Source organism: Diospyros lotus, chromosome 1, assembly GCF_014633365.1.
Source record: "Diospyros lotus cultivar Yz01 chromosome 1, ASM1463336v1, whole genome shotgun sequence".
NCBI classification, from domain to species: Eukaryota; Viridiplantae; Streptophyta; class Magnoliopsida; order Ericales; family Ebenaceae; genus Diospyros; species Diospyros lotus.
In genome coordinates, this window is record NC_068338.1 from 35481382 (window position 1) to 35504315 (window position 22934).

Genomic DNA, 22934 nt, shown 5'->3' on the forward strand with positions numbered 1-22934 from the left:
GTAATTTGCCTGCCCTGCCGCCTTCCTCTTAGCCATCAAAAATTTATGGGTGTCTGAATTTGCTGCAACTCCAGTGATCTTCATATATGGGTTGGATTGCCTAAGTTTGGGCCTGGCCCAAAGCTTAGGCCCACAGAAAATCCCATTTTCAATTTCCCGATAGAGCGAGCGAGCGAGCGACTGGAATTGGGGTATTCACCGTTCAGTATTTTCACAATTGAGAGTTTAGTCGTCGAAAAGTCGCCTGATCGAAGCATATCTTAGCGAACTCTAAAGAAACCATGATGCGTGCTGGACATACATATAATCATGTTTAATAATCAAATCAAATGTTTTGTTGCCTGTCGGTGTCGGTATTTGCTGGATATGTTTGAGATCCTGACCTTGCTCGCTGCCATTGCATGTAATTCGAATTAATGAAGTTGTTTTAGACGGTGAATCCCCAAAGTCGAAGGGATTGAGCAATTTATAAGTACCATGGAAATTAAGTAGTCGATTGTTCTAATTAAAGTAATGGTAGATCAGAGGCAGCTTCGAAAGTTGGAATTTATCGGATCAACGTTAGAGAATAGATCGGATCGACGCTTCTTGATCTCGATCTCGATGTCTCGGATTAGTGCCCTTGTTCTCGCTTTTCTCTGCGCCCTCTCCTTTGCAAATCTACCGCCAATCGCCGCCGCGGACAGCGGAGAAGCGCTCTCCGCCTATGAAGTCCTCCAATCCTACAACTTCCCGGTCGGGCTCCTGCCGAAGGGCGTCACCGGCTATGATCTCGACAAAAGCACCGGCAAATTCAACGCTTATTTGAACGGCTCCTGCAGTTTCTCTCTGGAAGGCTCCTACCAACTCAAGTACAGGTCCACCATTAGCGGGTTCATTGCCAAGGACAGGCTCACGAGCCTCAATGGTATCAGCGTGAAGGTGTTTTTCATGTGGGTGAACATCGTCGAGGTCGCCCGCAGAGGGGAAGAGCTCAATTTCTCCGTCGGCATTGCTTCGGCAGCTTTTACGATTGATAACTTCGCGATTTGTCCACAGTGTGGGTGCGGATTGGATTGCAATAGCAACGGCAAGGGGCAAGTAAGAGAGATTGGGACTAATCTTGTCGTCTCTTCGGTTTAGGTTTAAATTCACTACTTCTGCGAAATACGGTATTTGGATTCAATTGGGGGATTTTGTTTTAATTTATGAGTTAAATAAGCTGGAATTTTTTAATCTACTTCGTTATTGCCTGTTTCGTTTGTCTAAATTGACAATATACGCATCTTCGTATGTGTACTCGTAGTTTTCACATCTGGTGTATATATGTTTAATTTTTATTTTTTTTATTTCTGTTGATTTAGTTCTTAAGTTCTCATGACGCTTATGCCGTCCAGTCCCAAGAACAATTAATTGATGCTACTGTATTTTAGATAAACAGCTTACAAGTTTGGGATTCTGCCTGTTTGATATGAGGCAAATGTGTGACTGACTGACTGTTGGATGCGTTCAGTAGAAGACTGTTAGGATATTATGGGTTCTAATAAGTTACCCAGTTCATAAAACTAGTTACTGTCAACAAGAAAATTTGCCATCTTTTGAGAGATTAGAATAACTTAAGAACTCAGCCATGAATTCAGAAAATCATTTAGTTTAGTTTGATAAAGTTCCTAGCTGCAACGATCTGTTTATCTTCATTTTCTTTTTCTTTGTGGGAGTCTTGCAATTGGTTTTGAGTAAATTTTCCACACCATGTCTCCTGGCTAGGAACCCCATAGTTCAAGTAGGATGCGTTGGCGCTATCAGTTTTGTTGAGTTCGTATTTAGGCGGTTCTTCAGAGTTATGCAATGCCAGGTGAATCTCTTGTTGCTTATTATCCGTTCAGATCATTGTTGTAGAATTAAGTGATGTATTTCACTTTTGAGATGTACAAATTTTATTTTCTTAATCAATAGAATTGCCCTCGTTACATGAGATTGGGAGTATCACACCCGCCCCCTGGGCACAAAGGCCCCTTAATGTCTCTCTAGAAGTTATGTTCACAGTGAATGCAAGAGAATCTTTGTGAAGTAGCTTAACCTTAACGACATAAGCTAAAAAGTCAAAATTTACTTAGCTTAGATGCCATATAATTAGCCAATTTTTGGAAGGTTTCTGACGTCAAGGAATCCTTTCTGTCTCTAGTAACTAAGCAGTCATATAAAATGACAAGCATGTCTATCATAGCATCAGTCTCTTAATCTGGTAAATTTCTTTCAAATGCACAGAAGCTCTCCAAATAGAGTGGAGAGCAAGCCTATCTGTAAGCTTATTTATCAGTAGCCCTCTCAAGGATCATAGGAGAAGTATCCTAAATGACATACGATAGACCAGGTACTCAAAGCGATAGTGGAAAGAGTACTGTGAATGTGGTCAAACTACAAAGGGTGTATTGAATAGAGTTAATCAACCCACATAGATAGGTATTTCATCTTCCACAGGGCTACCCTATTTTCAAATCCTCAATGGCATCATTCTAGACCACTTTAGTGCTTAGGATGAAACCAAAGGCAAAATGATAGGGATAATAATAGGAATTTATTTATCGTGTTTTTTTATATACTTATTTTGTTTTGTTTTGATTTATCATAGTAGATGAGGGAATTATATTTGATTTAGGGATTAGATAGAGTTATACTTGATCTAGAGATTTTAATCATATTTTAAATTAGATTATTATCTTTTCATTGCCTATAATCAATTTTGTTATCTTTTCATTACCTATTTTTGATACGTATATCTTTTCATTGGCTATAAATAAGGCACGTTATGTACTGAGAAAAATCAGCTTGATTGATTGAATAATATGATTTCCCCTTTGCTGTGTTCTTCGCCTAGCTTCTCTCTTCTCCTCTCTCATGGCTTTACTTCTGCTGCTGCTGCTTCTTAATCTCTTCTCAACCTTCTGCAATCTCATTACTGTTCTGCAAATCATAAAACAAAATGAATAGAACAAGGACTAAATTTACTCCTTAACAGTGACCAAAACTTTCTCTCATGTCTTCCCCGATGGAGATTATCAACAAAGAAGTGATATTTGCATGACTGATTAGGTAGAGGCATGAAGTGACTCAGAAACTTATTTTGAACCAGAAGCAAAACTCAGGGAGTAGAAAAAAAAAAAAAAAAACCTTAATGGAGTTGTATCATTACAATGCTTTATGCCTACCGCAAAGGAGAATGCCCCTGGGTTTAATGACAAATATTTGAAACTAGCCAAAAGTCAACCTTTTGTAGAGCACTTTGGCAAGTAAAAAAACTTGAAGGTGCTAAGGTTGTACCTAGTGCACAAGACTTTTAATATGAAATACAATTGGTTGAGGAACATGCTTCTTTTTGAGAAACTGTAAAGTACAATTTCAGCCATTGGAAAGGTGTTTGGCGTTTAGTGTTTGGTATTTCAAACTAGCCAAAGTTCAACCTATGCCTAGTGTTCTGACAAACAAAAACTTAGGCTACCAAGATGATATCTAGTGCATGTTGTTCTGATGTAAAACATACTTAAATAGACTAGAGTGGCCAGAGTCTCTAATTATTACAGTTCAAAATATTGACGCCTGAGAGGTACAATTTAAAGTTCTTCCATGACACTTTTGATTGCTCAAAAACGTAAGGGAAAATAAATGGACAATTCAGGAGAGATTTTTGGCTTGGATTTCATGCCGTGGCCTGAGAGACATTTATTGGAGGATCCTTTTGTATTCTGCCTGTACAGATACAGAAATAAGTTAATTGGTATTTCTGTATACCCCCTTATCTTTGTTGAGGGCAGATATGAAATGGAAACACCGACATTCTCCGGTACTGTGAACCACATTCTTATTTATCTTTGCTAACGTTCCAATATCATTATTTTCTTTTCTATTAGATTTTTTTTTTTTTTGGTTGCTTTTCTTTTCTATTACATTTGAGAATGAACTTCAGCGAAACTAGATGCTAGCTATGAATCCCGAAGTTATCGACTAAGGATGAAGAACTAAGCATGTTTTAGTAGAATTCCCAAGGGTCCTTGGCAATGAATCGTCAAGATTGCCAACTGAAATGTCATCATTGTATTTCTTTTATGTTATTGTAGAATGAATGGTACTTTCCTTTATAATGGCTGGCTCTTGATTTCATTGGAGGTAATGATCATGTCTGTGGTTCAATCAACTTCATATTTCAACTGTTTTTAGGAAGCTTAATCATTAGGTCAACTACAATCCAAAAGGGAGTGTATGTAATCCTTAGGCATATCAGAAGCATATGCTGTTGATATCAAGTTTTTGCATCACACTTCCGCTCGAAATCCTTAGATATCGACGCCAATTGGTTCTAATTTTTTTTCTTTGCCAGCTTAAAGCTTGTTCCTTTCTATGCTAGTTCCTTTCTCTTATGCAAGTTAAGTGATGGAAAGATTCAGAGCCATATATAGCCTCAAAAGCCTCACAAATAAAAGCACCCAACTGCTGTGTTGGAGTCTGAATTTAGTGACAAAAAATAACATATTAAGTATTAAGAAAAATAACATATCATGAGTTATTTTATTTATAGTCTATCTTCGATAAGATCCTTATTGTTCACATCATATACTTAAAAAGAGTCCCATTAAATTTTTCTTGGTTTCTTCTATCTCTTTTGCTAAATATTTATTTCACGGTATCCATTTGTCTCAATAGAGCCTCTATTAATCATCTTTTCAAATGGTTAGATTGTATTAATTGTCTCAATCTTGCCTCCTGTATATTTAATCTTTAACAACAATTATTTTGACGTTATTGAGAATGATTTTATTTTTAATTCTATCTTCTCTTATACGATTATATGTCCATCTTTCTCATCTCCACGATGGTCATGTTATATAAATCAAAAATATTATTTGTACACTCAACTTTAATAAATTATACATCCATTGAATATGACATCACTGTTTATAACAATGAAATGTACAATACATTTAAACTGGGTATATAGAAATGGAATGTATAAATTTCATGTCCAATAGTAGCTGACGTGTTTCCAACATTTATGTCATATAGCCAAATTAATCTTATAATTGACTTGTAATTTTTTTTTTAATTTTTTTAGCTTTAACGCTCTTTTTACTATGGCAGCAAATTCCAAATGCACCTTTCATTTTAATCATCTTGTCATAAAAGATTTTACGAGCAAACAACACGTTTAGATTAAGTTACAGTGGTTGAAAATTCCAGAATGTGGCCTTCAAATACGTCAAAATCCAAGTGGGTGGGCGTGTTAGTGTGGTGGTTTCAAAGTTTATTGGGAAGCATCGTTCGTTCTGGAGGGTGGTTGTGGTGTGAAGTTGACAATTTATTGCACGTTGAGTTTAAAAGAAACCGTTCCTATTGCTTCGTGTTTCGTCAATGCTGCATGTCCCAGTCCCAGTGCAAGTTCTGCACCTTCATCAGTCATCACTATACGCTAAAAATAATTTTGACTTGTACTTGTAAAAAGACGTACGGCTTCGGTGAATGTAAAGCATCTGTCTGTATAGTACTCGCTATAGGGATTAGGCAATAGAATAAGATGATTATATCAGAAGTTAGGCGTGCTCAAGACCAAGCCAGCTTTTAGTTAATAGCCATGAATATGAATCATGAGCGCGTGACATGACGATGTCTGAAAACATCACAGGAATTATATAATTAGAATGGAAAGTTAGTACACTAATTTGTGGGTGTTTTTTCCTTTGTTGTCTGAAGACTAGGTCGCTTTGTATTGTGGGTGGCTCTTCCAGAATAGATCTGGATGGAGGGAGATGGATGCCAAACAAACAAATTATATATAACCTACAAGGCTATTCCATGCCATGTCACCAACCGGGTCGTGGCATTTGTACGGAGGGGGTAGACAGACTTGCACTGCCCGTAGGCTCAAGGTAAGTCCACGATATCTTTTAAAAATATCAAACAAATTATAATTTGTGTCATTTTAAAATATAGTAATTAATTTAATTTCAAATCTTAAGATACAATGAATTATTTGACCTTCTTTAAATTATATTTTAACAAATTTAACTCCAAAATTAAAATATAAAAACTTAATTAATATTTCGAACTTTTCTTTTATTCTCCTACTTGTTCCCTTTCACAAAATCTTGGCTATTTGGCGTTGCCAACCTTAACTAAATAATTAGACCAACCTTGAGTTAACTAAGATAAAATACAATTGAGATAAGTTATTATTATTTTATTTATTACTAAATCAAGAGGAAGATATTCGATAACAACGGTCTTTTTTTCATTAGAAAAAATTTAATTTAGATTATAATTATCACCTAAAAAGATAAAACCTATTATTCCAATTCCATCACAATATACGGGGTCAAATTTTAACTCATCACTCTTTTTTTTGAGGTTATAAATCTAGAGTTAATCGTACCAACAAAAGACAGTAAGTTCGAGGTGAATACCTCAAATTCCAAAGGGTACTTATGCATCGACGTCGCTAGACTGCCAGTCTTTCGTTCGTTCGTTCGTTCATTGACAGACAGAGAGGACATTTCAAAGTCAATTGGTCTAGTGGCGTCACCTAGGACTTGATTGTCACGTTAGACGCGGAATTACATTTCTACCCCCACTACCTAATGGAGGAAGGAAGAGACACGTGTGAACCCCACCACCGTATGAATCTCGTGACAAACCAACTTTTCCACGGGCGGCATAATATTTATTTATTTTCCCAGACGACTTACTACAGAGTCTTCCCTTCTAGAGATTTCTTTCTGTCATGTGATTTAAAGCTCTAAATCTTCTAATAACAGGTCTAAACACAAATTCCTGTGTTTATTAAGTATATATATATATATATATATTTATTAATCGACTGCACAAGGACGGAAATCTTAAATATATTTATTTATTTGTTAATTGTAATTAAGAAAAAATAACGAGAGGATGGATAATGGCACACAGCCACCCATTGCCCAGTAGTACCACAGAGCAGACAATATCTTAATAGACTACTTCTACTATCACAAACAATTGGAATCATTCTTAGAGCGCGATCTGCCGTTGTTCGATTATATGAGAACGGCCACGATTGAACTTCACTTCCATAGCACCATCTCATCGGAACCTTGCACGAAGGCGTGCCGTGATGGCACAAAAATGTAACATTGGACCCGTAGTAGCTCGCTCAGTGGCGTCTAATGTTGTTCTTCAAGTGCATCTCGCGCAACTCGGCGACGTCAGTTTGGTCGGCTTGATTCTCCGGTCGGTAGTCGCCGGTCACCGGATCTGGCACCCATGACGAAGCCTTCGCCGACTCTTCCCCTCCTTTCTTCGCCAACACGCCTCTTCCTTCTCTTCCTTCTCCTCCTCCTCCTTTCACTGATCCGGCCGACATAACCCCTTGCGATGCCGATGCCGACGCATATCCACGCCTGTAAATACTGTAAATCACCAAATCAAAATACTCAGCATCCTCATGTAATTAAGCCAACAAGAGCTCAAAAGCCTTAAAAGGAATTCAATTCATCATATATATATATAGAAAGATCAACGAGTAAGTAGTATCTGTACCTGCCCGCAGAGACGGGGGTTCTGTCGAGGACGAAAGCAGAGAGAAGCTTAGCGTTGGAGAAATTGCGAGCCATTTTAATTGTGCAAATCGAAACTGAGAGAAGTAACTTGAGATAATGAATTATCTGTGGATCTAACGAGAAGCCCTTGGTGTGAACTGTTTGTTTCTAGAAGGGGCTCTTCTCTCCCTAGGGTTGAGATAATGACTCAGAAGAAGAGGCTCTCCCTGGATTATATAGACAAATAGGGAGAGGCCTTGGCTTTGCCAGTTGGGTTTCAGCTGGGGTCGGGTCAAAGGAGGCTTCCTCTTCCTGTACCTGTCCCTGTAATCGTTCACGTGTGGGGCTCCTTTCTCATAATGTGACACCTGTCACTCCTGGCCAAAGAGCCCTTCTCCCCCTTCCTTCCTCGACTCCTCCACGATGCCACAATAATGGCTTACGATGTTTGGTCCAATAAGGTTTTTCATTCCGGCTAAAAGTTTTGGTCTTGACTTGGATCGAGTTTTATAACTGGACCCAAATTGAACTTAAGATTTTGTTTAATATTAAAAAAAAAAATTCTTTAATTTCTGGACTCTTAAAATTTTTCTGTTTTGTCACTTATTAGCCACAGTTTCGTCGGCTTCTTAAAGAATCTTCTTGCTAAGGCAATTTTCTGGGTTAATTACCAGTAAAATTTTCGAATAAAACTATGATTTCTTATACATAATAAAACTGATGTTTTGTTGAAGGCTTATTAAAGAATATATAATTGATTGCTTGATTCCTTTTCCTCCTTCCTTTCGGTCGACGTAAACCTTCTAGACACGCTCGACGTTTCCGGCGGCGCGAATCCGTCGCCGCGTCCCGTGTGATAGAAATGGAAATTATCGGCTTTGGTCCCATTTTGCGCGGTTGAGGTGACGTCTTCAACCCTCCCAACTCACTCACACACAAAACAATACACGAAAGGAAATGATACACGACATTCAATATTCACATTTTAGTTTATCATTAAATATTTATCCATAATTATTTATTAATATAATAAATAATCATCAATTCAATACAAAGTATATCATCATAATAATTATTAATACTTAAATTTGAGTACTCATGTAGTATTTTTAAAATAATATTGAATATTGTTACTTGACACGTAATTTTTCTCACTTTTAAAATTGTATTTATATAATGCAAGTATAGTATTAAGTTATTTCGTATAGAATGGAATGATTAAAGTGCCACCGATTAAGATATAATTTAAAAATAATAATAATACTCCCCGACACTAATAATAAATTGACACTAGAATACATCATAAAACCAATAAAAAATTGAATAAATAAAGGTTTTGAGGCTTAAGGCAGTGCCAAAACTTCAGTGCCTTGGAATTGTATTCTAATGACCGGAATTGTTTGTGATGACGAGCCAATTGCATGTCGTGGTGGCATCAACAAGCTGGAGCGGCATAGTTTAGTCTTTAATTTCAGGTACCGTTGCAAGTGGATGCTAAACACGGGCTTAAGATGAAGACAGCTTTCGGTGCCTCCGCCGCATACAGGAATCTTACAAATACAAGAAGCCCCATTATAACAGCTTTGCAGTTAGTTACTTTAATTTGATTTAAGTACTCTTGCTTGGACCTTATTCCATCAATAATCAACTTTATAGGCAACCAGACAGCAACGAATATGTTAAAAGTGTTATACATAAAAAGGATTTTGCTATTTGCTATGTTGGTGGGCAGCTCTTCAATTATTGGGCCGACCTTGTTATTGAGACTTGCTTAATCACCCACGTCTTCTTTCTTTCCTTTCAATGATTCATCGACAACAACCAGAATTTGGAATCTTAACTTTATAATCCCTCCTATGCCTATATATATATAACTAGCGCCGTACCCCACCCCCCACACCCAGACAGACCCAAACCCACTTCCCCACCACCGGCTTCATTATAAAAGTGATATTCAAAGTCTTTAAATCTCTTAATTTATTTTTCAACTTTGAAATCAAATAAAACTAAATAAACATTTCACCACTTTTAACATCCCAAATCTGACACTTTGGTGCGAACAAAAGATTCATTTCTCTTTATTAAAGCAAGAGTTTGGTGTTGAAAGAGGTTCAAAATTATGTTGTTAGTTTTTATATAAATTTTATATTTTATAATCAATTAATTTTTTTATCACTATAATTAGTTATTTTAAATTTTTTATCAAATTTTATTAAGAAAAATCAACAATACTTAGTTGTGAAGTTCGAGTTAATTTTAAAATTGATTGATTTTAGAATTTAAAATTTATATTAATGTATGTCACATTAATTTTTATTAATAAAAATTTGCAAAAAAATACAAAAGAATTAAAATTTAATAATTATGATAACCAAAATTAAAATAAAATAATATATTTAATATAATATATATATATAAATCAATTACTAATCATGCATATAAATTTTACTTAGATGCATATAAAGCTAGCTAGCCAGCCGTGAGATTTAACATTTCGTGATTCAAACTAAAGTCAAGTGCACCTATTAGTGACAAACCCCTCAGTAAGACGAGCAAAGTGTAAATAAATTTCTTAATTAATCAAATCTCATTTAACATGTTTTCATTTAATTGAGTAACCCTAACCCATTTACACGGAGGGCAAAGGAGGAGGTGCACCACCAAAACCTCGACCTAGACATTCATTCGCAGGCTAGTCCTCGTTTTAGGCCGCCACCGGACCACCACCTCGTTGGTGCTGGTGGTGCCTAATTTTCATCACTCACATCACAACCATTTTTGAATTCATCTTCTAATTTTCAACCGTTGAATTTTAAAAGAACCTCTGCTCTCCGGTTCCAAAGATGCCTGATTTGAACGTTCTTTCAATCAGAACTGCGATTCCCTCTCCCATAGAAGATTTTTTAATTGTAAATCGACAAAAGCTGAAAGATTCTGATCCGCGACGAGATCCAGGCCGGAACAGAGAAACCAAACCATGATAAGTGATCGTGAATGAACGATCCAACCACCGTACATACGACTGATAAAAGACTTTGAAACGAACACAGAACATGTGCGTGAACGTAAAAAGTAGGGACAGTACGATAATAATAATGCTATGAATTTGTAGTTTTAAGTGAAAGAGTCTGCCATTGATTGAGATAACGTAACAGTAAGACTAGGAAACTAACAGCACTATTAAGAACCGACCGCCCCTGCCAAATGGCAGAGGCGCCTACTAGTAGAAAGAAATTGTTGGGATTCGCCGTGAGCGAGACCCCAACTTTCCTAGCAAGCAACACCTTCACTGACCATATTCCGGCGACCACGCCGCCGCTGGTTGTTTTCATAGTTTCTGATCTTCCAATGACTACTCCGTCGTCAGTGGCGTCTGATGTTGTTCTTCAAGAGCATGTTGCGCAACTCAGCCACGTCGATCTCGTTTGCGTGATTCTCCGGCCTATAGTAGCCGGTGACCGGATCTGGAACCCAGGACGAAGTCTTTGCTGTCTCCTCTCCTCCTTTCTTCGCCATCACGCCCCCACGTCCGGCGCCGGCGGCCCCTCTTACGGAACCCGTTACAACACCCCGTGATGACGCCGCTGCCGCGTATCCGCGCCTGTAATAACACAAGAACCCAGAAATTTCATCATTAAACAATCCATATTATTGCAGGAAACCCCGTTTTCGCTCACAAAAATTCCAATTTCCTACGAAAGATAGGACATAAAAAATTATGAACATGTAAGCACCTGCTTGCAGCGAGAGAGAGCCCATCAGCGACAAAAGCAGAGAGAAGCTTAGCCTTGGACGAGATTGAGCAAGCCATATTCGTTTGAAACAGAGAGAGATGAGAAATCGCGCCCGAATCCCAGCCTCTCTCTGTGTTCTGGAAAGCTTGGGAAGATGGGTTCGGTTGGGAGGCCAGTAGGGGGTTTTTTATACAGAGGGAGCCAGTCTGCCAGAGAGTGATTTGGGACGCTGAAAGGTCAGAAATGGAAGAAAGAAACCAACTTTGCCACCAGGACTTCCACGAAGGGCCGCGTCAAACGTGTTTCACAACGGTCGTCTCAAACCATGACATGTGGCCATTGGGTGCACGGAACGGAAACACGAGCCCAGCCCTAAATGTCGAAATTGCCCCCTGTCCAAGTGGGTCGGCTCACGGTTGATTCATGCACGCGTTACTTTTCCTCGCTGTAATCATGTGAATGACCGGAAATCCGGTCGAGGTGACGTGGACAGGGACACGTGTCGAGAAGGCACCGGAGGTACTATGCGGCGACCCCTCTTTCTAGATTCTGGAATTTTCGACGTCACGCGAGCGCGATAAGCTCAGTCAACAGCTGGTGGCCTGCCTTCCAGAAATTCCGTTTTAATAATAAATAAAAAGGATAAATACAAGCGGCACAAGTTTCCAATGGGGTGGAATTGGAATGGATAGATAGAGGGGGGCCTGAAGTTGGGTATTGCGTTGCGTTGGACAGATTGAAAGCTGCAATGTGAGCCTGAAGTTGGTTTAGTTGGATTCCATGCACCAAGCCGCACACCGTGACCACCCGCCGCTTCGATGAAATCGTCCTCGGCCTCGTCCTTTTCCAATGCCATCCCATCCATCTTCTGTGGCATACACACCGCCTAAACTAAAATTTAGCCCAAGTGAGAAGAGTAACGAATAAAAAAAGCGATGAAATCATTGAAGAGTTATGAATAAAATATTATTTAAATATTTAATTATAATATTTTTAATAATATCTTATATTAATATATTATATATTTTTATTAATATTCATGGTCTTTGATTTATTTGTAAAAAAATCCTTTCAAAAATAAACAAATCTAAAGGGATAAAAAAAATCACAAAAAATTAAAAAATCTTCTTATCTAAATCTCTCCAAAACTCCATCAATTAACTCTCATTCTGGCGAATAAGTCTATTAGAAACTATTTGAATGTGATCTCGATCGATTGAATTATTCTAACTAATCTATGGAGTTTTCGTCTTGAATGATGAAATAAATATTAATAATTTTAATTTTAAAATATATGAAAATTCTGTCATATGTTATCTATTTTTCTTATAAATAAAAGGTGATTTATCTTTTCTAGGTATATCAATAAATTCTATTAAAACTTACTATAAAATCTTTCAATTTTTGACTGAATTTATTTAAATCATCAGATAGCCCTCGCAGAAAACACCCACACTCTCTAAGGGTCTTCTACTTTGAAGCCGATTTTCAAATTATAAATTTTATTATTATATTTCACAACAATAATAAATATAATAAAAAATAATATATTAATACACAATTGTTAGAAGTAACTCGGCAAAATGGTATTGCAATATGAAATAATCTCAACCGTTGCTGTGGGCGGCTCGTGGTGAGGAGTAAATATCGGTTTGGCCTGCTTTTGAGATTGCCAACGGCCACAGAAATCGGCTGTGATATGCACACCACCGCCCACTTGTTCCACGCTTTTTCCGTTGGAAGGCGGTGCCAATTTGTAGCACTAGGGTGGGGTGGGGGTGGGGATATCAATCTCCATCCCATTTTTCCTTTTTCTTTTTTCTCTTTTTGTTGGTATGTCAAGTGAATAGTAAGCGTGAAATTTCCAGAGACATTAGGAATTAGATCCATGTTGTTTAAGCCGCAATTCCATTTATAATAATAATAATATTAAATATACTGTGTCAGATAGCTTACAGTAAGAGAGAGCATGAACTTTAAAACAACTTCTAGAAGTTTCAAAGAGTCCAACTTTGAGACATCCAAATTTACTAACATTTCTTATCTTCTTCACTGGGACTGCCTTTTGCCACCTCAACCGTGAATTTCTTCACTTCATAAAGGTGGGTTCCGGTTCCAGTTCCAGTTCCAGGCCCATCTGATCTCACCAATGGTTGCAGTTGGACGAAAAGCAAACGCAGCAATCTCCTTTCCTGTTAATAGAACTCTTAAGTGTTTTTAGATTAGCTCATATGTAAATTTTTGTATAGTTATTTTTTATGCGTAGTTTATGAATTATTATGAATGTTTAGTAAATTCCCATTTGATATTAAAAGAGAGAGAGAGAGAGAGAGAGACTATTTCATTTTGTTACAAATTTATGGGTATGCTATAGTAGCATTTATTTATCAGTTCTATTATCATGAGTTAAATAATCAAATTCTCAATAAGAGTTGTCACACCTTACTGCATATAATTTTACTTTTAATTATATTATTATTTCTTGTATAATTACACACCATCTAGCATAATTATGCTCATATTCTGTGCACGTGTCAGTACTGTACTGCTCGAGCTTTCATGCCACAGAATATAAAATTTAATTTTATAATTGGTCAATAAATGTCTATTGGGTTCAATGATGACCCATCTGAATGACCTCAGAAAAGCCCAGTCCAAATTTTGGGCCTAAATTTAAATAAAAATTGGCACACTACAAAGGAAAATGGGCCGCCACTTGTGTCGGTCCATTTAGCCAACCTCGTTGCCCCCATTCCCCAAGACGGAAAGGGGGGGCTCGTCCGTTTGGCCACTTAGGCTCAACTTCTGGGAACATCTGCTTCGTCGGACTATTAGCTTTTTCAGTAGAGCCATGGCGGAGATGACGACCGGCGGCGATATTCCTCCGAACATGACTATATACATCAACAACATCAATGAGAAGATCAAGCTCGACGGTACACCTCCTCTCCTCTCTCTCTCTCTCTCTCTCTCTCTGCGCTAGTTAGGGTTTTCCCTAGTCCTCTCTCTGTCTTTATTAGGGGTTAAAATATAAGGAAAAATTGTACAGAGTTGAAGAAATCGCTGCACGCTGTGTTTTCGCAATTCGGGAAGATACTGGAGGTTTTAGCATTCAAGACGCTGAAACACAAAGGTCAGGCTTGGGTTGTGTTCGAGGACGCTTCTTCCGCCAGCAGTGCTCTTCGCCAGATGCAAGGCTTCCCCTTCTATGACAAGCCCATGGTATGGCCCGTTCAGGACTCTGATGTTATTGTATTTTTAAATCCAGTGGTTATCTTTAGCTTTCCAGAACAATTACGGTATAAATTTGTAGTGTCCAAAATGTATTTTTTTCGACAGTGAAAAGTTCCCTTGCAGGTGTTTAATCAAAATTTTAGCGAGGATGTATGTGTTTATTTGGACATTAGAATTGAAGTTCTGCATATATTTGACATGATACACCGCTTCAATTGAGAAAATAGGAATAATTTCAACTATTAACACTTATTTCGATATCGTTGGTTTGACTTCAATTGAGTTGTGGCCATGTCGCTTGGAATAGTGGCAAAGTTTTAGAAGACTATAAATATATTCCTTTTGGAGGATATCAAGAGTGAGAAAAAAATTAGAGTGTTGGGTATTTTGGGTGTGAAAATATTCAAGGGCTTCTGGAAACACCTCGTGACTTTCTGGTATTTCTTATTCTCTAGGGATCTTAGAAGGGTGATAAAATATTCTTTTAGTTTTTGTGAGAGGGGTATATTAGAAATTGTGGGTTTGTGTTGGGGTTAACTCAAAAAATACAATTTTCTTATATTGTATTTTTTGTTCTCACATGGTGAAGAATTGGTATCTGTTTGTGGATGTAGGAAATTAAGTGCCAAATGGCGTGAATCTAGTGCATATTTATTTTTCTGGATTTTGTACTTGTGGTGTGCTACAGTTTCTTCACAGCAATTAGTATCTGATTGAGGTTTTCTTGAAATTCAAGAAGCATGTTGAGCGGTTCTGCACGCTTCACAGTTGAGAAGTTTTTGTAGAAAAAGTAGTTTCACAGTTTCACTCTTTGGCTAAGAAGGGTGATGGATCTTCTTGTCCAACAAGGTTTGTTGAAAGCAATTATGGGACAGGAGCAGAAATCAAAAAAAGAGTGACAAGGATTTGAGGGAGCTTGAGAAAAGGGACAAGTGTGATACGTCTTTGTATTGCAGATAACATGGTAGATAATGTTGTTTATGAAAATTCTGCCTCAAAAATTTGAGATAAGTTGGAAAAACTTTACTTGGCTAAAAATTTGACCAACTCCTCGGATCTGAAATTTATACAAGCTGAGGATGGAAGAAAGTGGGAATCTGGTGGAACAGGTGAATAAGTTCAATTCAAACTTAGATCAACTAAAGATGATTGATGAAGAAGATAAGGCACTCTAATGTTTTTTTATCTAATTCCTTGACTACCATGAGAGTTGTTGACTCGTTAGTTGTTGGAAAGGATACAATGAGGCACAAGCTGCATTGGTGTCTCTTCAACTCGAAGAAAAGCTAAGTTTGAAGATAGGGATGGGGAAGCATTGGCTTCTAATGGTGAGCATCAGAGGGGGTGATCATCGAAGTAGATTGGACAAGAGCAAGCAAAAGGTTGAAGAGGATAACAAATAGTGTTGCCTCGTGATGGATGATTTTTTTTTGGGTGGGGGGTGGGGGGGGGGGGTGGGGGGTGTCTATTCAAGCACTTTATGTAATAATTCATCTTCCCATGATTGGTATTTAGATTCTTGTTGTGTTAATCTTGCTCCAAGAAGGATTATTTCAAGAAACTCTAAGAGAGAATGATTACAATACTAAGATTGGATAACAATTTGGAGGGCATGGCATACATTCCAAGGATGGAAAGAATTTAATTTCTTTGAGTTTGTTAGATTCGCAGGGCTTTTAAGTATAAAATTGAAAGTGGAGTCTAAGGGTTATACAAAGTTACATGGTCATGATGAAAGGGAAATTGCATCAAGGGGTATGCCGTTTCGAAGGTGGTACAATGAAAACCTCAAGTACAGGTTGAAAATGGTATGCACGTGTGAGAGGTCACAAGTACCTGCAAGGTAGAGTTGTTTGCCATGAAGGCAACGAATGACAATGCAAGTATCTCTTGCAGACAAATGTAAAGGGATAAATGTTGTCAGTGATAGGATGGAGACGTTGGGGTCTCTCTCTAAAGTCAAGTAGCGCCAGGACAAGATTTCAGCCACACATGTTAATTGGTTCTGTTAATAATTAAGAATAGGGCTATAAACTAATTCAGGTGTGTGTAACAGAGGATTGAGACTAATGGGTTATTCTATTCTAGTATTTGGACAATTCAAGTCAAGGTGGAGATTTGTTAGGTTGACTTGAATTGAGTGGTGACCAAGTCATTTGGAGTGGTGGCCAACTTACTTAGAGTGGTAGCCAAGTCACTTGGGGTGGTGGCAAAGTCTAGATGACTGTAAATATAATCTAGGCTCTCAAGAGTATGAAAAAAATTGGAGTGTTGGGTATTTTAGATGTGAAAATTTTTCACATCCAAGTGGTTTGGACTTGGAGTGGTGGCAAATTCTGGGATGACAATAAATATAATATTTGAGAGGCTCCCAAGAGAGAAAAGTATTGGAGTGTTTGGTATTTTGTGTGTGAAAAATATTCAAGGGTTTTGGGAAACACCTTTTGGGCTTATGGTATTTCTTGTTTTCTACAGATTGTAGAGAAGTGAGATGTGAGATAATATTATTTCAGTTGATAGAATAAATTGTGGGTTTGGGTTGGGATTAACTTAAAGTTTTCTTATAAGAATTGGTCTCTCTCCATGGATGTAGGCAATTAAGTGTTGCCCATGTTTCACTTAATATCAATATTTTAAATTTATGTTGGTTTTGATTGGCTTATTCTACAATGCATAGGTGGAATAAGTCTATACCAGAATTTCTCCGTTGGATAGGGATTATGATAAGATTATTTTGATATGTTTCTATAAACTGATGAACAAGAATGAAATAAGCTGAATAATTCGGTAAGCTTACTTGTTCATTATTGGCTTCAAGTATGGGGTATTTATGCACAAAAAATCAGGAACAAATTTGAATTAGGCTTAAAAGATAAACTACATCAACTGAATTTTACTGGAATTATCTTTAGCAAACTGCCTCATCCCTTTAATCTTGGAACCAAACCTTATCTCTTTAACAACCTTATCCCAATCTTGTAATCTGATTTTAAAAATAAAATCAGGTTTCTTCAAATATTTCTCTCTTTTCCGTTTTCCAGCAAAACTAATTATTTTAAAAATAAAATCAAGTTTCTCCAAATTGATTTATCATAGTTGTTTAGATGATATAAATTATATTTGATTTAGGGATTAGATAGAGTTATATTTGATTTAGTGATAAGAATCATATTTTGATTAGTTGTTATCTTTTAGATAGCCTTATCTTTTCATTGCCTATAAATAAGGCACATAATGTATTATTTTGATGATTGAATAATTTTGATTCCCCTTTTTGAATTTCTCTATTTTTTTCTCGGGTTTTCTTCTCTTTTCTTCTTCTCTTTCTCAAGCTTCTTCTTTCTACAATTCTTCATTGCTTTCCTTCATCACTTATATATCGTGTGTGCATTTATTTTTCTGCTGTTTGTATTTGTGGTGTCCTGCTTCTTTTCATTAATATCAAGAGTTCTTAACTTGGAGAGTTATATTGGAAATAAGCCCATCAGCCTATACTCTTTGACATCATGGCTTCTTATCTTGGAGAGATATCAAGTATTCCTCCCTTGTAGTGAGTTAATCCTTCTGATACATGAATTTTCTTGTTGGCGCATGAAATTTGTGTTGATTTATCATAGTTGTTTAGATGATATAATTATATATATGATTTAGTGGTTAGATAGAGTTACATTTGATTTAGAGATTAGAATCATATTTTGATTAGTTGTTATCTCCTAGATGGGTTTATCTTTTCATTGCCTATAAATAAGGCACATAATGTATTCTTTTAATCGAAATCTGATGATTGAATAATTTTGTTTCCCTTTTTTGAATGTCTCTTTGCTTTCTTGGGTTTTTCTTCTCATTTCTTCGTTTTTTTAAAGCTTCTTCTTTCTACTATTCTTTCTACAATTCCTCTTTGCTGTCCTTCATTACTTGTAAATCATGTGTGCATTTATTTTTCTGCAGTTTGTATTTGTGGTATCCTGCTTCTTTTCATTAATATCAAGAGTTCTTAACTTGGAGAGTTATATTGGAAATAAGCCCATCAGCCTATACTCTTTGACATCATGGCTTCTTATCTTGGAGAGATATCAAGTATTCTTTTCCTGTAGTGAGTTTATTGTTCTTATACATTAATTTTCTTGTTGATGCATGAAATTTGTTTTGATTTATTATAGTTGTTTGGAGGATATAATTATATTTGATTTATGGATTAGATAGAATTATATTTGATTTAGAGATTAGAATCATATTTTGATTAGTTGTTATCTTTTAGATAGGTTTAGCTTTTCATTGCTTTTAAATAAGGCACCCAACGTATTCTTTTATTCAGAATTTGATGATTGAGTAATATAGTTTCCCCTTCTTGGATTTCTCTTTTCTTTCTTAGGTTCTTCTACTTGCTTCTTTTTCTCAAGCTTCTTCTTTCTACTCTTCTTTCTGCAATTCTTCATTGCTGTCCATCTCTCTTGAAGCTTGTGTGCATTTATTTCTCTGCATTTTGTATTTATGGGTGTGCTGCTGTTTCTTTATAAACGTGAAGGGTTCTTAATAAGGAGAATTATATTAGAAATAAACCATCTGATGTCATGCGATACTCGCTGATATCATTGGTTCTTATTTTGGAGAGAGATCAAGATTCTTATCTTGTAGTGTGTTAATCCCGCTGACACATGTATTTTCTTGTGGTGCATGAAATTTGTTTTGATCTAAGTGATGGAACACAACTATATCAATTATTTTCATTCACCACCATCTCATGAAATATCTTCATATCACCATCTCATGAAACTTCTCCATATGAAGATGATGTTGAAACTTCATTTCATCATTACTCCGCCAGGAAATGTTATCCACGGCCGGTCCCAAGCCCGGATAAAGAAGGAGGGTTGTGTTAGGTAGCCGACAGCGGGCGTAAAACCTAGTCGGATCCAAATATGAATTCTAGACAAACTATCTGTTAGGGCGTAATCCACATAAAAGTCTAGAATTCATGTAGCTGACCCCACAGTGGAATAAAAGCTGGATATGTTGTATACTTCTATTTGATTTTGGATTAGATAGAGTTATATCTGATTTAGAGATTAGAATCATTTTTTGATTAGTTATCTTTTGATAGGTTTGTCTTTTCATTGCCTATGAATTAGGCATGTAATGTATTCTTTTATTCCAAATATGATTATTGAACAATATTGATTCACCTTCTTGAATTCCCCTTTTTTTTCTTAGGTTCTTCTTCTCATTCCTTTTTACTTTTTCTCAACCTTCTTCTATCTACTCTTCTTTCTGCAATTCTTCATTGCTGTCCTGCATCACTCAAAAATCGTGTGCATTTCTTTTTCTCTGCATTTTGTATTTGTGGTATCCTGCTGTTTCTTCATAAAGGAAAATTCTTGAGAGCCAAAAGGGTTTATCCAAGGGGCTTACCGAATGGGGGCAAAAAGACCAAAATGCTCTCGCCCACTTTGCAAATTTGCAAAGTGGGCCACTGCCCTGCTCTCTCCTCTCCCTTCCCATGGCCGCCGATGCAACTGCCGCCTCACCGCTGCCTTCGCCTCACCGACCATCACTGCATCTTGGTGAGGGCATTTTGGTCCTTTTGCCCCCATTCGGTAACTTTCTCTGTCAATCTGTCTGGCCCTGTAGAACAACCCCTTCATAAATATTTAGGGTTTTTAACTTGGAGAGTTGTATTGGAAACAAGACCATCAGGCTATGCTCACTGATATCATGGCTTCTTATCTTTAGAGATATCAAGGGTTCTTATCTTGTAATTAGTTAATCTTACTGATACATGAAATTGTTGTTGGTGTCTGAAATTAAGTAAAAGAAATGGATTACAGTGTAGTATATTTGGGTTTGGGCGAGGATGTCCCTTTTGTACTAGGAACTAACTATTTTGTTTTCCGAAGTAATTGAGTTTTACAATTTATTATTTCTTGTGTAGGAAATAAATTGGTAATGCTAAAGAAAAAGTCTGGCTTTTTTCTTGTTAATTTATTTCACATCTTCCCATTTTAAAATACATTTGTGCTTTGCAATGCTATTTATTCCTATAACATTTCTTACCTTTTTAAATTCCCTTAGTCATCTTACCATTCTGTTGTGGGTTCACTTAGAAGAGAATTGTGGTTCTATCTAGTTTATATTTCTTTTGAATGTGTGTTTGATATAATGGCTCAAATTAAAAATGAACAAATAGTTGTTATGTGAATCTACCAGTTGTGTTTTTATTTTGCGGATTGCCTTTTGTATTGCTGATTCCTTCTTGTGGAATTTTCTTTTCTTATTATTTAGACATCTGACTACATGCTATTTTACAGCGGATACAATATGCAAAGACAAAATCAGACATAATAGCAAAGGCTGATGGAACTTTTGTTCCAAGAGAAAGAAAGAAGAGGCATGAGGACAAAGGTAACTTATTCTTCCTCGTAGTCACATCAATGGTGCAATTCTTAAGATTGAATATTTGAATTAAACTTGTGGCTTGCTTTGTCAACCAGGATTACTAATTCTCTTATTTTTTAGAGGGCATGCAAACCTTTGTACCAACAGGCAGGTTCCTTTGTGACTTGAAAGGTCACAGCTTTGAGTCATAGAAACAGCCTCTTTCTAAGAAAGCAAGGGGAAGGTTGCATACAAAAATGACTCCCACCAAATCCTCGCAAATTGAATAGCCTCATGTACTGGGAGTGGCCTTTTATTTGACCAAATTTTAGATGTCTAAATGAATTATATTTACAATGTCATTGAAAAAACAAGAAAATTTTAGGAGCCAATGACGATCATCATTTAGATTTATAAAGTGCGACATATTGCTAAGCGGTTACCAGATTCTCTTTTTTAACATTGGATGGAGATTTCATTTCCTATATCTTTTACCCTTCCTTTAATCTTGTCGTGAAAGTGAAAATGGAAAGGAGCAGAGTGCCATTGATGAGTTTCTTTAACTTAGTAGGTTCCTTGGTTTTAACTGCACTAGATGCTAGTAACTATCTTTCAAAGTGTAGTTAATTGTAGGAGAAAAAGATAAGCAAATTGTTTCTGAAGTAAGTTTTAAAGTAAAATTATTATATTAAAAGGAGAATTCGTTGCTTTTTTTCCCCTTCAACTAGAGCGGAGTTTTGGAAGAATTTGATGAGAAGATATTGTTGCCTGTGATAGAGTATATTTTATATTTGTTTGTGATTTGTGGGTTTATTTCTTCTTTATGGTTTGTCCCCTCTCTCTAATATTTATTGTGCCATTCCTCATGTACAATAGGGAGGAGGCGGAAGGAGCAACATGATGCTAGTCAAGCTGGAATGGGTGTGAATCCTGCTTATACTGGTGCCTATGGTGCCGCTCCTCCTGTAAGACTGCTTCCATCTTCAGAATATTTGTTAAGTGTTCGTTTTGACATTATAATTTTGTCAAATGTGCATGTATACATTGTCTGAGGATAATTTTGAGTTTAAAATGGATACTGTTCTTATTAGTATTCTTGTTACTGTTTTCTCAGATGCTGTCTGTTCTTAAACATTTTCTACTGTACATTTGCTCAACAAGTTATGCAGGTTTTTGCTTTTGGGTCTTGGATGTTGGATTCTAGGTTGTTATAGGTGCAGGATATTTATGAGTGAGTGAAAGTAAAACAGATATCTAGAAAGGGAAAATGACTTGGATACAGTTCTGAAGTTACCCTGTTGGCTTATGTGTTATTTCAAGTCTCCGTACGTAATTATTTCATTTGATATTTAATTTTTTGTGTTCTATTTGATATTTGTTCTGTGTTTTCTCAATATTTATACCAGCTACTCCACTTACATATGAGCCTCTTTTTTTTTATTATTATTGGGTGGAAAAACTCACCATTTCTTGCTTCCTCAAAATGGTGCAGTTATCACAAATACCATATGCGGGCGGTGCAAAAGCTGCAGTTCCTGAAGCTCCTGCTCCACCAAACAACATATTGTTTGTTCAGAATCTTCCTCATCAAACCACTCAAATGATGCTGCAAATGCTCTTTTGCCAGTACCAGGGCTTCAAGGAAGTTAGGATGGTGGAAGCAAAGCCTGGTATTGCTTTCGTAGAATATGACAACGAGATGCAATCCACCATGGCAATGCAGGGACTCCAAGGTTTCAAGATATCTCCAGAGAACCCGATGCTGATTACCTACGCAAAGAAATAGATAGGCCATCTTTCACTTAAGCCTTTCGTTTTTCTCGGTGAAGGATGCAGTTAATGGCAAATAGCAACTACTGATATTACAAGTCCCCAGCGACCTTTTCTTTCTTTCTTTCTTTCTTTATTCCCATATTTTCTTGGACCTTAGTATGTGTATCATTTGTAGCGCGATTGGCTTGTATACTTTTTTTGAAGTTGAGCTTCTGTTAAACACACATATTTGTTACGACTTTGTTTCCTTTATGTTGGATGCATTTTAGGGATTCAACCC

The 22934-nt window shown here is 36.7% G+C and overlaps 4 protein-coding genes across 4 annotated transcripts; 2 read left to right on the forward strand and 2 right to left on the reverse strand.

Annotated features, from left to right (window-relative positions):
- Positions 1-100: 100 nt before the first annotated feature.
- On the forward strand, positions 101-1420 carry LOC127798873 (uncharacterized). The gene has a single exon (XM_052332515.1). It carries the CDS (start codon positions 514-516, stop codon positions 1120-1122), a length of 609 nt encoding a protein of 202 aa, XP_052188475.1. The 5' UTR covers positions 101-513; the 3' UTR covers positions 1123-1420.
- A 5437-nt stretch (positions 1421-6857) lies between these two features.
- Positions 6858-7754, reverse strand: LOC127803463 (protein SENESCENCE-ASSOCIATED GENE 21, mitochondrial-like). Its single transcript, XM_052339703.1, has 2 exons — positions 7543-7754; positions 6858-7412 (listed from the first exon to the last, which is right to left on the reverse strand). The coding sequence occupies exons 1-2, from the start codon at positions 7614-7616 to the stop codon at positions 7157-7159; spliced, it is 330 nt and encodes a 109-aa protein (XP_052195663.1). The 5' UTR covers positions 7617-7754; the 3' UTR covers positions 6858-7156.
- A 2874-nt stretch (positions 7755-10628) lies between these two features.
- Positions 10629-11445, reverse strand: LOC127803471 (protein SENESCENCE-ASSOCIATED GENE 21, mitochondrial-like). Its single transcript, XM_052339715.1, has 2 exons — positions 11276-11445; positions 10629-11142 (listed from the first exon to the last, which is right to left on the reverse strand). Exons 1-2 carry the CDS (start codon positions 11350-11352, stop codon positions 10905-10907), a joined length of 315 nt encoding a protein of 104 aa, XP_052195675.1. The 5' UTR covers positions 11353-11445; the 3' UTR covers positions 10629-10904.
- A 2582-nt stretch (positions 11446-14027) lies between these two features.
- On the forward strand, positions 14028-22889 carry LOC127803455 (U1 small nuclear ribonucleoprotein A). Its single transcript, XM_052339691.1, has 5 exons — positions 14028-14211; positions 14325-14497; positions 20815-20908; positions 21758-21846; positions 22374-22889. The coding sequence occupies exons 1-5, from the start codon at positions 14127-14129 to the stop codon at positions 22665-22667; spliced, it is 735 nt and encodes a 244-aa protein (XP_052195651.1). The 5' UTR covers positions 14028-14126; the 3' UTR covers positions 22668-22889.
- The last annotated feature ends 45 nt before the right edge of the window (positions 22890-22934 follow it).

Coding starts and splice junctions, on each gene's coding strand:
- LOC127803471 (XM_052339715.1), bottom strand. CDS start 11,352: ATGGCTTGCTCAATCTCGTCCAAGGCTAAGCTTCTCTCTGCTTTTGTC. Junction 11,143..11,275: donor CTCTCTCTCGCTGCAAGCAG/GTGCTTACATGT, acceptor GTGTTATTACAG/GCGCGGATACGCGGCAGCGG.
- LOC127803455 (XM_052339691.1), top strand. CDS start 14,127: ATGGCGGAGATGACGACCGGCGGCGATATTCCTCCGAACATGACTATA. Junction 20,909..21,757: donor GAAGAGGCATGAGGACAAAG/GTAACTTATTCT, acceptor CATGTACAATAG/GGAGGAGGCGGAAGGAGCAA. Junction 21,847..22,373: donor CCTATGGTGCCGCTCCTCCT/GTAAGACTGCTT, acceptor AAAATGGTGCAG/TTATCACAAATACCATATGC.
- LOC127798873 (XM_052332515.1), top strand. CDS start 514: ATGGTAGATCAGAGGCAGCTTCGAAAGTTGGAATTTATCGGATCAACG.
- LOC127803463 (XM_052339703.1), bottom strand. CDS start 7,616: ATGGCTCGCAATTTCTCCAACGCTAAGCTTCTCTCTGCTTTCGTCCTC. Junction 7,413..7,542: donor ACCCCCGTCTCTGCGGGCAG/GTACAGATACTA, acceptor GGTGATTTACAG/TATTTACAGGCGTGGATATG.